Source organism: Stegostoma tigrinum, chromosome 33 (genome assembly GCF_030684315.1).
Source record: "Stegostoma tigrinum isolate sSteTig4 chromosome 33, sSteTig4.hap1, whole genome shotgun sequence".
Taxonomy (NCBI): Eukaryota; Metazoa; Chordata; class Chondrichthyes; order Orectolobiformes; family Stegostomatidae; genus Stegostoma; species Stegostoma tigrinum.
The window spans coordinates 30553104-30569617 of NC_081386.1; the positions used below are offsets into that span (position 1 = coordinate 30553104).

The window sequence follows — 16514 nt, forward strand, 5'->3', positions numbered from 1 at the left end:
AAACATGGGTAAACCTAAGGGAAAAAAATGAAATTACTTCCTGACCCCTAAAGGCAATTGAGCATAAACTCCAGGATAATTGTTGTATTAGGACAAAGAAAATGAATAATTGTCCTCAAAACAAGGTCAGAACTACAGGGATCTTTGTTAATGACTAAAATGAATTATTATCATGAAAAGTGATTATAAAATCATTTACCTATATAATTAAGAGTCCTCGAACTCATGCATTTGTGTCAATTCTGAGACAGAGCCCATCGCATTTCACTGTGTCACATTTACCGTACTTTGCAGTATCCAACACTCTTAAAACCCTGATTGGTTCGTGTCTGTAACCTGTAGCCAATCACTTTCAGTGAGATGATACTTTGTCTTCAATACGATTCAATAGGAAGAAAGGTTCAACAAACAGTCAACGAGTAATAATAGTGGTGAAAGAATCAAAAATGGATCAGCAACAAGAAAGTTTACCTATGAATAGCCAGGAAACAAGGAGGGCAAGCTTTAATTATGCTCAAATGTTTTCAAAAATATATTTTCTTAACAATTGCAAATTCATGATTGTTACTCATGTTACAAACTATGTTACCATTCAGTGTTTCAAAGTTTACAATAAAATTTCCCTCAAGGTCTAGCATCCTTTCTGAGGCCCTAAGGTTGAATTACGCAGCATTTCTGGGCTGGGTAGATAAGGTGAAGAGTGTAATTCCAGAACCCAGCTAAAAGCTACCATCAAGCAAAGTAAATTGCTATCTTTATTAACAAAAAATTGTACCATACAAACTTAATGATCAATCTTGCAGGCTATCATGAAAATGTACAAATTTCTCAAAATTTTCTTGAAGGTATAATACAATTTTAGTGGGGAGTATTTGATAGTAAAGTACCATATATAATCCAAATCCAGGAACCATAAATAAACATGCAGTGAGTAATAAATTCAATACAGAATTCAAAAGAAATCTAAGGCGAAAAGGAATGAGAAAAGAGACAAGACAGTTTGAAAGAGATAATGGGAACTGCAGATGCTGGAGAATCCAAGACAACAAAATGTGAGGCTGGATGAACACAGCAGACCAAGCAGCATCTCAGGAGCACAAAAGCTGACGTTTCGGGCCTAGACCCTTCATCAGAGAGGGGGATGGGGTGAGGGTTCTGGAATAAATAGGGAGAGAGGGGGAGGCGGACCGAAGATGGAGAGAAAAGAAGATAGGTGGAGAGAGTATAGGTGGGGAGGTAGGGAGGGGATAGGTCAGTCCAGGGAAGACGGACAGGTCAAGGAGGTGGGATGAGGTTAGTAGGTAGATGGGGGTGCGGCTTGGGGTGGGAGGAAGGGATGGGTGAGAGGAAGAACAGGTTAGGGAGGCAGAGACAGGTTGGACTGGTTTTGGGATGCAGTGGGTGGAGGGGAAGAGCTGGGCTGGTTGTGTGGTGCAGTGGGGGGAGGGGACAAACTGGGCTGGTTTAGGGATGCAGTTGGGGACGGGGAGATTTTTAAACTGGTGAAGTCCACATTGATACCATTAGGCTGCAGGGTTCCCAGGCGGAATATGAGTTGCTGTTCCTGCAACCTTCGGGTGGCATCATTGTGGCAGTGCAGGAGGCCCATGATGGACATGTCATCTAAAGAATGGGAGGGGGAGTGGAAATGGTTTGCGACTGGGAGGTGCAGTAGTTTGTTGCGAACTGAGCGGAGGTGTTCTGCAAAGCGGTCCCCAAGCCTCCGCTTGGTTTCCCCAATGTAGAGGAAGCCACACCGGGTACAGTGGATGCAGTATACCACATTGGCAGATGTGCAGGTGAACCTCTGCTTAATGTGGAATGTCATCTTGGGGCCTGGGATAGGGGTGAGGGAGGAGGTGTGGGGGCAAGTGTAGCATTTTCTGCGGTTGCAGGGGAAGGTGCCGGGTGTGGTGGGGTTGGAGGGCAGTGTGGGGTGAACAAGGGAGTCACGGAGAGAGTGGTCTCTCCGGAAAGCAGACAGGGGAGGGGATGGAAAAATGTCTTGGGTGGTGGGGTCGGATTGTAGATGGCGGAAGTGTCGGAGGATGATGCTTTGTATCCGGAGGTTGGTGGGGTGGTGTGTGAGAACGAGGGGGATCCTCTGGGGGCGGTTGTGGCGGGGGCGGGGCGTGAGGGACAGTTTGAAAGGTACTTAAAGATAGAAAAAAAAGGCAGAAAGTGAAGGTAAACAAATGATAGACAGACACAAAAATGGAGTTTGAAATCAGACACTAGTGATATATTTTTCACACAGACACTACAAATGAGTGAAAATGCCAGCCTTTTTTACACAATTCTTTTTTATGGCCTTGAGCTATATCATTAAATTATGTATCTTGCATGCTTCAGAAGTCATACTTAAAAGTTTCATAATTATAAAAAGAAAGCCAGTTACTTTTTGCTGATTTCTTTTATATTTGGTGGTGGGCATTTGTAAAAAAAACTATCCAATATGCAAACACTGCTCAGCAACTCGAATTACCTCAAAGATGTTTACACAAATGAGACTTATAGCCTTAAGGAATCAACCTAGCTCTAATTAATTCCCCACCTTAGGAATTGAATGGTACACGAGACATCGCATGATAAAACAGTGCGACCATTCAGCATTCAGTGCTGTTACATAATACAATGGTGAACACATATTCTCTGGTTCATCAGCATAGATAGAATAAAAGATTTTGTTTTGAAAGAAAGAGTATTACTGTAATGTATTTTTGGTCAAATATCTGAGTCATGCCACATTGTGCTCCACTAATTTTATAACCAGAGTCAAAATTGCTCTATGGTTGACTTCCTTTAGGAAAGCTCGACAACTTCTCTTGACCCAACCACATGCACCACTAATTGATTGTAAACTCACTACAATGTGAATTTATGTCCCTGACACTGTAACACCACTACAACAGTCGTGCCTTTCATGGTATTGCATGGGATCACTATGCTTTGAAGAATTGTTGCTGGCTGTAGTAACAAGATTGTCCCTCTCTGCTTTGAATCTACATAGGAATAACATATTGTCCATCTCAATTGAAAAGCACAAACATGCTCTAAAGCCCCACAGGGGACATCAGGACAAATGAACAAAGGTTTAATTAAGGAGGTAGATTTAGGATGTGTCTCAAAGAAATGCGGAGACTTAGGGAAGGAATTCCAGAACTAAGCCCTTTGCAAGTCGAAGACACATCTGCCATTGGAGTGATGAAAATCAGGAATTCCAAAGAGGCCAGAATTGAAGGAATACAGAGATCTCATAGGACTGTAAGATGTTAGAGAATTGGGATGTGAAATCCACCATGGAGTTACTGGCGGAAAATTTTAAAATCAAGGTTAAAAACATGTATTTAATGGTACCATAATCATTGTTAATTGCTTCTATTGTCACAATAAGCAGTTCTCCCACATTTCATGATTAACATACCAAGAAGTCTTCACTTTCCGTAATCTTTCTGTAGCAATGCATATTTTCCTCAATGCATATTCATGTTTTCTAAACTAAAAGAAAGAATTGTGGATGCGGGAGATCTAAAACAAAAACAGAAATAGCTGATGAAACTCAGCAAGTCTGGCAGCATCTGTGGGAGCAAAGCACAGTTAATGTTTTGAGTTCAGTAACCTGGAGTCTGCAGTTCTGATGAAGGGTCACCGGACTCTAAATGCTTTCCTCCCACAGATGCTACCACACCTGCTGAGTTTCACTAGCAAAATCTGTTTTCCTTCTCCTGGCAGTGGTATATCCAATTTAAAATGGCTAGTGAGAGTGGTGCCTGTTAGCCCAAGAATGCTTTGGAACCCCAGAACAAAGATTTGTGATGGCAGGATGCAAGTTACAGGGTGGAGGGAGATTGCAGGATTGAAAACAGAGTGTGACTTTTAGTGCCATCAGCCCCACTATCCCAAAGTTAGGTCTCTGACAAGATACAGAGTTCTTGATAATGAGGAACCACACATCCCCTGGTCGCTTCTGGCAAACCCAATGAGATTTGCTGTGTGGTTTGCTGAGGGTGCAGAAAAGCTGTGGTCTTACATTAAAACTCTGAGCCGTCATTCAAATGGTAACAATGAATATTAATTCAAATGAGTCTGACATCCCACTGCTGCCAGGTGGACATCTTACATCAATCCCTTCCCCCCTCCAACTTAATTGGAAGAAGCTTTCCTGCTGCTAAGAAACTGTTGTGAAGCCTCTGCTATGATTAAGTGGGGCTAGCAGGCATGGTTCTTGAAATGATGGGCTGTATTAAATCCAGCCCATAGATTTAACTTCCTATGCATTTAAAGAGGACAGGGTTTCAAAGTGTTAGTATTTAGAATAAATAGTTGCCTCAGATCAACTAATTTCCTGCTATCCTTTTGTGATGTGCTGGATTATCATTCTGTGAATCCTGATCATCACCAAGAGCTTAAGTGGATAAAAGTTTGTCCAGCATTGTACGAAGCTGTATAAATCAGAAGGTCCTAAGTTTGATGAATGGTCTATGCTGCATGATTAATTTCAACCAAAGCAATAATTTAGATACCACAATTGGCCTCAGCACCTTTGCACGAGTGAAAAATCAATTATGACTTCGGTGAAATTTGACAACCATTGCTGAAATGTGATTTTGTGTGTGATTACTAATCAGAAAAAAGCAGTAGCTTGCATTTCAACAGAACCTTTCACTACCTGTAGACAGCCCAAAATATTTACTATCAGTAAATACTTTTGAAGCATAGTTATTGTTATTATGTAGGAAAAGCAATTTCAATTTCTTTGCAGCAAGTTGCTGCTAACAGTCATGTGGTAATGACCAGATAATCTGAATTCAGGGATAATTATTCTTCAGGGCATCTGGCAGGAGTTTCCTGGTCTTCTTTGAAATAATCTCAGGGGATATTTTATATCAACCAGACGAACCATAACACACAGTACAGCACACCCTCTGTACTAGATTTTGTGATAAAACCCTGGGCACACGACACGAACATTTCAGTCACAGTCATTATGTGCTGCCAGTGGCCCATAAGACCATAAAACAAAGGAGCAGAAGTAGGGCCAATCAGCCAGCCCAGCCTGCTCCACTATTCAATTCAATCATGGTTGATCTGATAATTCTTAACTCCACTTCCCTTCCTCACCCATGGTTGACATTTAGCTTCAGAGAGTGGTGGTCCACAGTTTGATGCTCTGCCAAATTGTTGTCATCCAAGGATCTATCCTTTACCACCTTCTATTTCTCATCTTCGTGATGTCCCTTAGCAACATGTAAAAGTGTGGCTACTTTGGAAAGCTGGTGGTGCAAGAGTATTTGCACTAAAAGCTTGCACATAATGTCTAAATTATACCTCAAAAGCCAGAAGCTTTAGCAAAAGAAGTATGTAATTAGGGAAAAATTGCTGGACTTAAATCTATAAAATCTCAGCATATAGAAAGAGGCATAAAGTACATAATTTGCTGTTGCAGTATATGACAGTTCTAGGAAATCAACTGTGTCATTAGACAAAGTATAGATCTCTATTTCCTAACTGTCAAGCCCCAGTTAGTGATGTCGTTCTGCCTTCCTCCAATTTTGCATTGGAAGCAAACAATCTTGTCTGCAATTAACTTCCAGGGCCACCTGAGACTGCACTGTTCACATTAAAGCAATCCTCTTTATCATTGCCACTCTTTCTTCTAAACATCCAACAATAGATGAGAAGTGAACCTTAATGAAGGGGGCTCTCAATACTAATCCGCTGAATGATATGATTATATTCCAACCTCTGACCTCCATCAGCCTCCAGTCCATCCTTCACAGTGATCAACACCAGGGGTGTGGAAGGTCTATTGACTTTCATGTAATACAAGAAATTATTTCAGTTGCTTAATTGTTACACAGTGGAAGTGTTAGGCAAGAAATCAAGCTTTGTTTTTAGTGCTGCAAGCAGCAGAGAATTTCTTAAATCAATACAGCAGTTTGTCAGGCCTATTCTCAAAGGAGACTGCCCATCACCATGCAGTCAAGAGGCCCCATTGTCTGTTTTTATTGAATAACAGGTAAGCAAAGTCAGCAATGTACATTATCAGAAATCAAACAAACAAGCTGACGAGAGGTTCAGCCTCAATGAAATGTTACATTTACTGGTAATTAAAAAACATTTTATCAGCTTGAGCTCAAGATGGGAACCCCAGCAAGAGCCACTGACAGAGCTAAATGCCAATGAATGAACATTATTGTACTCTAAAATGAATGCAGTGATTTCAACTGTCCACTAAGGCTTTTAATTAACACATGTTTTACGTAAGATTTGTCATTTTAAAATCATTATATTTACAAAATATTTCATCCGTATTGTTGTCCTTCTGGATAAGATTGTTCTTATCTGGTTTCATTTTTATCTATTTAGTTGTATCTAGAACATTACTTTCAATAGCTTCTCTGTCCGTTCCAACACTGTTAACCCTGTTGTCATCCAAGGACCTATCCTTTACCATCTTCGTGATGTCCCTTAGCAACATAATCCTAAAGCAAGTATTAGTTTCTATTCGTATGCTGATGACATTGAGTCACCACCACCTCTCTTAACTCTTCAAATACTAAGTTATCTTGTCTGACATATAGTACTGCATGAATAGGAATTTTCTCCAGTGTTCAGAAGACGAAAGCCATTGTTTTCAACCTCTGCTCCAAACTTTGTTCCCTAACTATCATCTTGATCTCCCTCCAGGCAACAGTCTAAGGTTCAGCCAGTGTGCTTGCAACCTCAGTATCAACTTTAACCCCCAGACAGACTTAATCTCTAAAATGGCCAATTTCTACCTTTGAACATCACCAGACTTTGCCACTGCCTTCATTCATAGAACATAACAGCACAGTACAGGCCCTTCAGCCCTCGATGTTGTGCCGACCTGCCATACCAATCTGAAGCCCATCTAACCTACACTATTCCATGTACGTCCATATGCTTGTCCAGTGATGACTTACATGTACTTAAAGTTGGCGAATCTACTACCATTGCAGGCAAAGCGTTCCATTCCCTTACTACTCTCTGAGTAAAGAAACTACCTCTGACATCTGTCCTATATCTTTCACCCCTCAATTTAAAGCTATGTCCCCTCGTGCTCGCCGTCACCATCCTAGGAAAAAGGCTCTCCCTATCCACCCTATCTAACCCTCTGATTATTTTATATGTCTGCTGAAAAGACCCTCACTCATGACTTTGTAACCTCTAGATTTGACTATTGTGAAGCATGACTATCTGATCTCCCATGTTTTGTTCTCTATAAAATTAAAATCACCAAATTGCTATGCTTCTCTTAACCTGCATGAAGTCCCGATCCCCTATCAGCTCGATGCTGCTGACCTACATTGGATCCTGGTGATATAACATCTTGATTTAAAAATTCACATCCTTTTTATTCAATTGGCCTAATCTTTGCCTATCCTCTGTATATCTGCAACCCACTGAGATACCTGTCCTCATTTCAGTCTGGCAACTTCAGCAATCCTGATTTCAACTACCCCACCACTATTAAGGATGGAAGCTGGCTCATGGAGGCAGCTCATGCTCTGGGACCTACAGGCATGGACTGGAACTTATGGTTACTTATTATCAATCTGGACATTTTCACTGTTTCATGCTAATCTATATTCTTCTGCAACAATACATTTTTTAACTCTAAAATTTGTACCTAAAATGGTGCCAATAAAGGCGGCCATTGTAAAAACTTCACTATACTTCTGTACTGGAGTAAATGTGACAATAAGGGATATTGTATTCTAACTGCACCACTACTAACTATGTGTTCAGTTGCCTGATCTATTGGCTCTGTAATTCACTGCTTCTCCATCCTCCATCTCTCTGCCTTGCTTTTCCTCTTTCAATAGCTCCTTAAAGCCTCTTTGGCCAGGCTTTTGCTCATTTGAATTAATAACCCATGTGGTTCAATGTCATATTTTTATTAATTATACAGTTGTGAAGCTCATTAGGAGATTTTATATTTATATAGCACCTATAAATCATATAAATTTTTGTGGTATCATTCTATTTTGGCACCTAATTCTTAAATGTGATTCTACTGAAGCTCTTAAACATGCCCTACAACAAGATACTTTGAAGTGCAGTCATCGTTGATGGCAAGATTCCATCTTGTAAGCTGCTGGTTTGCATCATGGTCATCAACTGTGTTAAGCATTGCTTAGGAGGTCAACTTTCACATTTTCTGCAGCGGATTAAAGAGGAGTAAGAAGTGCACATATTGCTTGTCTCATTTTCTCTAGGTCCTCTTAGACAGCTGAGCTTTTCATTGTTTCTCACCTCTTCCAAATAGGTAGGTTTAAGAGATCATCAGCGCCTGCCTCCTATTTCAGGGTAGCATCATCCGCCATCTTTATATTTAACTTGCAGGTGCCCTTATAGGGAAGGAATAGTCACCCACAAGGACATAACCCAGTGGCCACTTTGCTGTACAAAGATAGACAGCTGCCATCCATCTGAAAAATGTGACTGAGCCAACATAGATGTCATTGGCTTGGCAATGAGTGTGTGCTAATGGAATTACTGCATTCCAGAACCTCTGTTTTGGTGGCCTTGTCTTTCCAAGAGAAGTTATGGATATATTTGAAGCAGCAAAAGTGAAACGTTTCATCTTTTTCACCACTGTAGATCAATGCACTGAGAATGCTGGATGCTGTGTTGATTTACACAGCCACTAGCTTGTACACAGTTGGATCCCAAAAGTAAGATGAATGACTAGTCACATGTTTGGTGATGTTGGTTGAGGGAGGCATAGTGCACAGGACACCTGGTAGATCCCTGTTTTTAAAGAATCATAGACTCATACAGCATGGAAACAGACCTTTTGATCTAACTTGTCGATACTGACCAGGTTTCCTAACCTAAATTAGTCCAATTTGCCTGTGTCTGGCCCATATCCTTCTAAAGCCTTCCTATTCAATTTCCTGTCCAAATGTCTTATAAATGTTGCAACTGTATCTGCATCTATAATTTCCTCTGGCAGTTCATGAAAAAGTTGCCTTTTAGGTCCCTTTTAAATCCTACCCCCTCACCTTAAAATTATACCTCTAGTTTTGAATTCCCCTACCCTAGGGAAAAGATTTTTGCTATTAACCTTACTTGTGCCCCCCATGATTTTATAAACCTTTATAAGGTCACCCCCAGCCTCCTGAACGCCAGGTGCAAGCCTCTAGCCTATCCTTATAACTGAAAACGTTTTCTTTGAAGACTGCCACGATATTAGTAACACACAGGTGTTGTCTCTCAAGTTTTATTTTTTAACCAAAAAATATGATAATTCAGTATTCACTGAGTACAGCCCTGTCAACTTAGATTACGTAGTCAAGTGATAAAACTACAAAACTTGTGAAACCAGGTCAACTGCACTTCCAACTGAGCTCAGCTCATGTTTTTATTTAAATGAATGGAATGTAATATAAACTATATAAGCTTCTGAAATCATATGGCAACAAGAAAGCAATATTTACACTCATATTCTGTTGAGAATTTCACACCAAAACTATTTTCTATGGAACAAAGAGGTTCTAAAAGCAATTATTGAAAAATTTGTAGCCATCTTAGTTGGAATTAATATTATGAGTTTGAGTTGCTGGATTCAAATGTGCAGCTTGCAAATCTAAGTCATACTATTTGTTTTAAGAAAATTGTAATTAAATGCTGTTGACTCTCCAAAGATATTGTGAAAGGTAAGAGTGAAGTTTCAAAAGTTTGCATGAAGTTGAATAGTTTCTTTTGTAATATTTATACAGCAGCAGGTGCTAAATGCGATCAATGTGGGATTAAATCTGGACAATTTCAGTAGAATTTTAATTGGAATTTGCAATACCAAATTATGCTACACAGTTCTAGTCAACACAAACCTGAAATTGATTAGCCTTTAGTCTTGATGCAAACTATAATTTAACTGGCTTAAAACATAAAGTAGAAATTGCAACTGAGGCTGTTCTCATTTTAAAAAAATTGCTTGTCAAATACTTCTCTATAATTTTTAAAACAAGCATTAATTTAGAAAATTAAGTACCTTAAACCCAGTAGAATTTCTATAAATTTTTGAATCTATCTGCTAATCAAACAGCATCCAACAGTGAGCATCGATACAATATACTCAACATTTTATATTCTAATTGTTAGTACACACTACTTGCTATTTGCAAGTAATTTTCTTCTGACTTACTTTTTTAACTTATTTGTTTTTCTACTTTGTACCTAAGATGGCACCGGGAATGGTGACTTTTGCACACTTTTCACTCTTCTCCTGTATCCCTGTACTTTAATACACATGACAATAAACTTACTTCCAATTCTAATTGTGAAATGTCCTGCCCTAGTAACCTTAGGGCCCAAACTACGATTATGTAGTTCGGAGTGAATGTAGAAAGAAGCTGGTGGTTGGTCCAGCTTATGCAGTAGTATAATTTTACTGATCAAAGATGGTAGTGCAGTGGCTCAGTGATTAGCATTGCTGCCTCACAGTGCCAGGGACCCAAGCTCAATTCTATCCTCAGGCAAATGTTTGTGTGGGGTTTGCACATTCTTCCCATAAAACAAGACATGCTAGAAATCTATGGAGATTCTTCCCCCAAATAATAAATATGTTAAACTGCTGTATGATTAAAAATAGTCTCACATTCATAAAAAGAAACAAATTGGTGTTTTCTTGAAGGAACTTTTTTTATCCTTCCTCTTCTCTTAAATTTTACACCCGCACATTGCTATTTGTAAGAATGTCACAGAATGACCCTGGACAATACTTCTTGCCTCACATTCAATTATGGAGGCATTGCAACTGAAATTGATCCATTTAATTCATTCCTACAGGGGGTATACGTATCTGCCAGTGACCGCAGTGGGTCAAGAATCCAGCTCATCACCATCTTTTCAAGGGCAATTAGGAATGGGTAATAAATGCTGGCCTAGCCAGTAATGCTCACATCCTATAAACAAATGAAAAAAACAATTTAACTTCCTTATTTTTGAAAACTTTTCTAATATTGTTGGGCTGCAAACTTCCATGGCATCTACTGCTTCCGGCATGCTACTTCCTGTTCATGTTTTCTGGCCTATAAATGAGAAGGTGTCTATCCTGTGCTTGACCTCCAAATCAGTGTGGCACAAGCTTCATTGCTACTGCTCAAAATCCTAAAATTCCCTGCCTGTCAGCATTTTGGAGGCACTTTCATTGCATGGACAGCAATGATTTGGGAAGGTTCATCAACACCTTCAAGGGCAATAGGAAATTGGAAATAAATACTGCTAGTTTATCGCAAGTTTCTTTTTAATAAATCAATGAAGCTCGCAAACAGAGTAATGAAACTCATATCCCACTCGATCTGACTTTACTGTTGGCAGATATAAAAGGTTAGGCAAAAATAGGGGAAAACTTTAAATATCTCAAATCAAAGTAAGATTTAATGAAAATAAGAGAACAGAGTTGCTTTCAACAAGAGATAGTGAACAGTATTATACAAAAATAATCCTCAGTGTGTGCAGCCCCAGAAGCAAATTGTCCACACTTATCACAGTGTTACCAATGGCAAAATCAAAATATTGTTAATGATGAAAATCTGAAATAAAAACAGACAATGCTGGACGCACCATGGCAGCACCTGTTGAGAGAGAAATGAAGCTCATAATCTTTGAAATATCACACTATTTTTCTTTCCACAAATAGTCTGACCTGTTGAGTACTTCCAATATTTTCTGTTTTTATTTTAAATAAAAATAGCAACTTCAGTTACAAAGATGGTTGGTTGATTGTTGTGATGAAGGAATTTTTTATTTTGCATCGACAAAAAGTTTGCAGATATCAGTGTGGAAGAAAAAAAATCAACCCTATATTCAGTAAAATGTTCACTTAAAGAAGGATTACCTTGCTAAACAATCTCGGATCAGAAGTGATATCTTATTTAAAAGTCATGCTGTGCAACTGTATGCATATGTCTTACAAAACTGAAAGAGTCTAACAAAGAACACTAGTTTTTTAAACTTTTACAAAAAAATCTACTGGCTTTTTAAAAAAATATTACAGGTCAATACTTTATTTTTCATTTATCATATGGACTCTCAAGTCTCCTCCTGTTGTGAATGTGAATTCAAGACAAGTTGCTAGCAGTTTGAGATTTAGTGAATGGCTCCTTCATCTTCCTGGTAGAGAAAGTAGATGTTCACCGGGCCAGAACTGGTGTGAACAATCTCAGTGACTCTGATCAGAAACCATGCACCGATTCCATAAGCTAAACAGGGAATACCTGGCCAGTTTTAGGAAGAAGAAAGAAGAGGGAAGGAAACAAGTGGGTTACTTGTACAACTGGATCACCAGTGTAGAAACTGCATTCTCATTATGACAAAGCTCAAGCTCACCAGATGCTTTGCAAAAGTGACTTGAAACTAGCAATTAAAGCTGACTTTCTCATTGAAAAAAAAGCTCTCTGATGAAGGGTCTAGGCCCAAAATGTCAGCTTTTGTGCTCCTGAGATGCTGCTGGGCCTGCTGTGTTCATCCAGCCTCACATTTTGTTATCTCAAATTTTCCACTCTTTTCTTAAGCTGTTGATTCTTGTTCCACAGATTCCACAAACACTAATCCACAGGCTTGAGCCTTAAATTTCCAATACTCTCCTTGAAGACAACCCACATCCATCCATAGACTAAACCTCATTTCAGAATGTCAATGATCCTTGTTTTCATCCAATCAGCACACCACACTAACATCTTCCTGGTTCCAATGGCTCTGTGTACGCTTCCATATCAATTATGCCTGTCCATCACTTCAAATGTCTCTATTAACCCATGCCCCACATCATTCAGCTTCCTGTCTATGCTGGGATGCTTCACTCTTCTGACACCATTATGCAGTTTAGTGCATTTGTCCCCATTCGCTGTGCAACATCATTGATGGCCACTTTTTTAGGCGTTACGCTCCATAATCAATGAAATTCTCCCTAAAACCTTTGCCTACGTTCCTACCAACACCCAACTTTCTGGTTTCAAACTGCTTCTCAAAACTTTACACATCTAACCCCTTTCTCTTTCTCATGGTTGACTTTTGTCATCTCTGTAAAGTGTCATGGACATTTTTTTTCAAAATTGAGGAACTCTGTGCTGCTTCTAATCTCATAAACCACTTTACAACATTAACTGCCACACTTACTTTCAATCCTCAAATTAACTCACCGAGGTTAATAATTTTCAATGCAGTGAAGAATGTATTCTCCAGTTCCAAGTTACGTCTGGGTGCCATGGAACAGTGGTATTTGATGAATGGGAAGCAGCCTGTCCTGAGGATGTGGTAATTGATCCCTTTAACATTCCAGTTGAAATTGGAGAGTCCAAACTGGTCATTTTCCACAGAGCTATATTTAACAAAGTACGATGTCCAATGGGGGAGTTTTCTCTGAAGTAAATGTTGTGTTAGGACATCGGAGGCTTTGGGCTTTACAATCTTAGACCCAAAGGAATAAAAGATCATTTTAAGCAGGGCATCATGAATCCTCTTCAGTAACACTGTCATGGCTGTAACAAAAATGTTTCAAGGTAAGTACGTTATCCACAGAGCATCATTATTGAGAAATACGAGCAGCAGCCACTTTTCGCTACAAATTCAACAGAAATAATGAAGATTTGGGGATAATACGATTCAAATGATTAAATGATGGATATTTCTGCAGATAATAATCCACATTAACCAGGAGCAGTTTGTTTCAGCCGCTTACAGCGGATGGTCAGAAGAAATCTTTTGATAAATTGAGAAGGTTGTATATTCCTGCAACTTCTGCAATTCACCAGTTAGGTGGAATCAGGTTAGTACCAGAGCAACACTAGTCAGTGTTATCACTGAGCCATTTAATATAATGATTTGAACACAGATTTTAAAAAATTCATACTCAGGCCACTCCGCATCTTGTATAACAGTTTAATTAAAGCATGTCAAATTGCTGCTACCACCAGTAACAATTTTGTAGTGGCCAGATTTGGAATGATAAATTTTATGATCAGACGATTTTCCCTTTTTCATTTTGAGTGAACAAACTATATAAATGTCACAACACCATTGTTAGTTATAGCTGAATTAAACCATAAAATCAGCAGTATTAAATCTTGACATAATTTGCAACAGCCATTTTGTCCAATAAATACAGAATTGCTTAGTGAAAATAAGTGACTGTTTTGTACATGAAATTTTTCATCAATCTTCTTCACCAAAAAAAATGCCCTAATCATGTGCTAATTGTGGATTGTTGTCCAGATCCCTAGATTAATGTGTAGGTTGATACTTCAATGTAGTACTAAGTGAGTGCTATGCTGTCAGAGGTGCCTTTTTTTAGTTTGAAGCCAAACAGAAGCCACATCTGCCCTCTTGGATGGGGCCTAAAACATTTTATAGCACTCTTTTGAACAGCAAGGGTATTCCCCATATCCCAGCCAATACTTATTCTTTGTCCCACCACACCACAAGCAGTTTTCACTGGTAATTTATCAGATCGGTGCCAAGTTTGTCAAGAAAATAACAGCAATCACACTTCAATAATTGGTAGCAAAGTTTAGGAAGAAATATTAGCATATCACAGTACGATACAGCACAGAAGGCTGTTAGCCCCATTGTGCCTGTGTTAGCTAGTGCCTTCAAAGAACTATTCTGTTACTCCCATCTCATACGCAGCTAATCACCTCTCCTCCCCGTTCCTCCAAGCAGCTATCCAATTTCATTTTCAAATCTACCACTAAACTTACTTCCATTCCCTTCACAGGCCACACACTTTAGGTTGTAGCAACTCTCAGCATAAGATAAAATTCCTCCTAATTTTGCAATGTCACTTCTTTCGTAAAACACTCCAAATCAGCATCTATTAGTTGATGTCTCTGTTACTGGAAAAGTCTCCCTCTAGCTGTTTATATATTTACTATGTAAATGCACATTCTTTCTTCCTAAACAGGGCTACAATCCCGTTAGAATGGATGGTTCTTTTAGAAAAAAATTCAGTTTGATTAGTTCCCAGTCTGAATTAATCCATGGCAATCATCAATCCTTACTACAGATGAAACCCAATTGTGATTGATGGATCCCTCATGTTTATAGACCATCTTTTATAAACAGATCACTGTAATAATTAATGGATCCACAGTATTAATAAATCTCAGTACTGATTGAAAGATCCCAATATAGATTGATGAATCACAAGTATTATTAAATCTTTGCTTTAAAAGAAAAAATCTGTTCAGAGATATTCTTACACACCTCTGGAATAGGGAGGCAATGGCCTAGTGGTATTATTGCTGGACTATTAATCCAGAGACCCAGGTAACATTCTGGGATCCACATTCGAATCCCACCATGGCAAATGGTGGAATTTGAATTCAATAAATATCTGGAATTAAGAATCTAATGACAACCGTGAATCCATTGTCAGTTGTTGGGAAAAACCTCATCTGGTTCACTCATGCCCTTTAGGGGAGGAAACTGCCATCCTTACCTGGTCTGGCCCACATGTGACTCCAGACCCACAGCAATGTGGTTGAATGTTAACTACCCTCTGGGCAATTAGGGATGGGCAATAAATGCTTCCTAGCCAGTATGCCCTCATCCTGTGAGTGAATTAAAGAAAGGTAGAACTTGAATCCAAGCCTCCTGGCTCATAGTTAGGGACATCTCTGCTCTGCTACAACAGCCCTAACAGATCCTTGTATTGACTGATGGATCCCAATATAGATTGATTGATTGATTGATCCTTTTATTTATTGGTGGATCCTCAGAATTAATAGATCTGTATATTGACTGATAAAGCCCAGTGTAGATTCTTCACTGGTTGTTGGATACCCAGCATTGACAGATTTCTATATTAATTGATGGATCTCAATATAGATCGCTAAATCTCTTTACTCATTAAGGAATCTCCAGTATTATTAGGTCCCTGCATTGACTGATAGATCTCAATATAGATTGCTGGTTCCCTATTATTAACAGATCCTGTTATTGATCCTTAGTGGTAATTGTGGCCCTCACACTTCTGGCCCCATTGCCTGAAGCGGTGACCCAGGAACAGACAGCAGCTTCTCCGCGGCGAAGGGTCACCGGACCCCAAACATTAACTCTGATGTCTCTCTCTCTCTCTCTCTCTGCACTGATGCTGCCAGACCTGCTAAGCTTTCACAGCAACTTGAGTTTGTGTTCCCTTCTTCGGTATCCCCGCCACACTCCCATTCCCCACACCTACAACGTCCCCCACATATCGGTTCCGGCCGGACCTTTGGTTCCTACCCGGGGCCAGCCTGAAAGCAGAGAAGAAAAGCTGCGTTTTATTTTATCATTTCCAAAAACATGTGAACGATCCAGCTTACTTCAACACACATCAGTAAAAAAAAAGTTGGAACTATTGCTGAAAATATGTTTTTTTCCATCTTCTATGTACTCAAATTATTTAAAAATATATAACTAATATTTCATTTTAAATATTCCAATACAAAATACTCCCTCCAGACTATAGCTCAGTGATTTGTTTAATCTGATTTAAATTCGGA

The 16514-nt window shown here is 39.2% G+C and overlaps 1 protein-coding gene across 2 annotated transcripts; it reads right to left on the reverse strand.

Moving 5' to 3' along the window:
* Positions 1-10705: 10705 nt before the first annotated feature.
* c33h15orf61 (chromosome 33 C15orf61 homolog) lies at positions 10706-16197 on the reverse strand. Of its 2 annotated transcripts, XM_059639192.1 has the most exons (4): positions 16133-16197; positions 15470-15581; positions 13173-13511; positions 10706-12248 (listed from the first exon to the last, which is right to left on the reverse strand). In XM_059639192.1, exons 2-4 carry the CDS (start codon positions 15483-15485, stop codon positions 12121-12123), a joined length of 483 nt encoding a protein of 160 aa, XP_059495175.1. In that variant the 5' UTR covers positions 15486-15581; positions 16133-16197; the 3' UTR covers positions 10706-12120. The 2 variants fall into 2 exon arrangements, with proteins under 2 accessions (XP_059495175.1, XP_048418872.1); XM_048562915.2 differs by lacking the exon at positions 15470-15581 and having other exon boundaries at positions 16133-16190.
* Between the last annotated feature and the right edge of the window lie 317 nt (positions 16198-16514).

What these genes read in the sequence shown, in the direction of transcription:
- c33h15orf61 (XM_059639192.1), bottom strand. An exon ending in ATTGAAAATTATTAACCTCG is followed by an intron (nt 12,249 to 13,172) that starts GTGAGTTAATTT and finishes AAAACTGGCCAG; the next exon opens with GTATTCCCTGTTTAGCTTAT.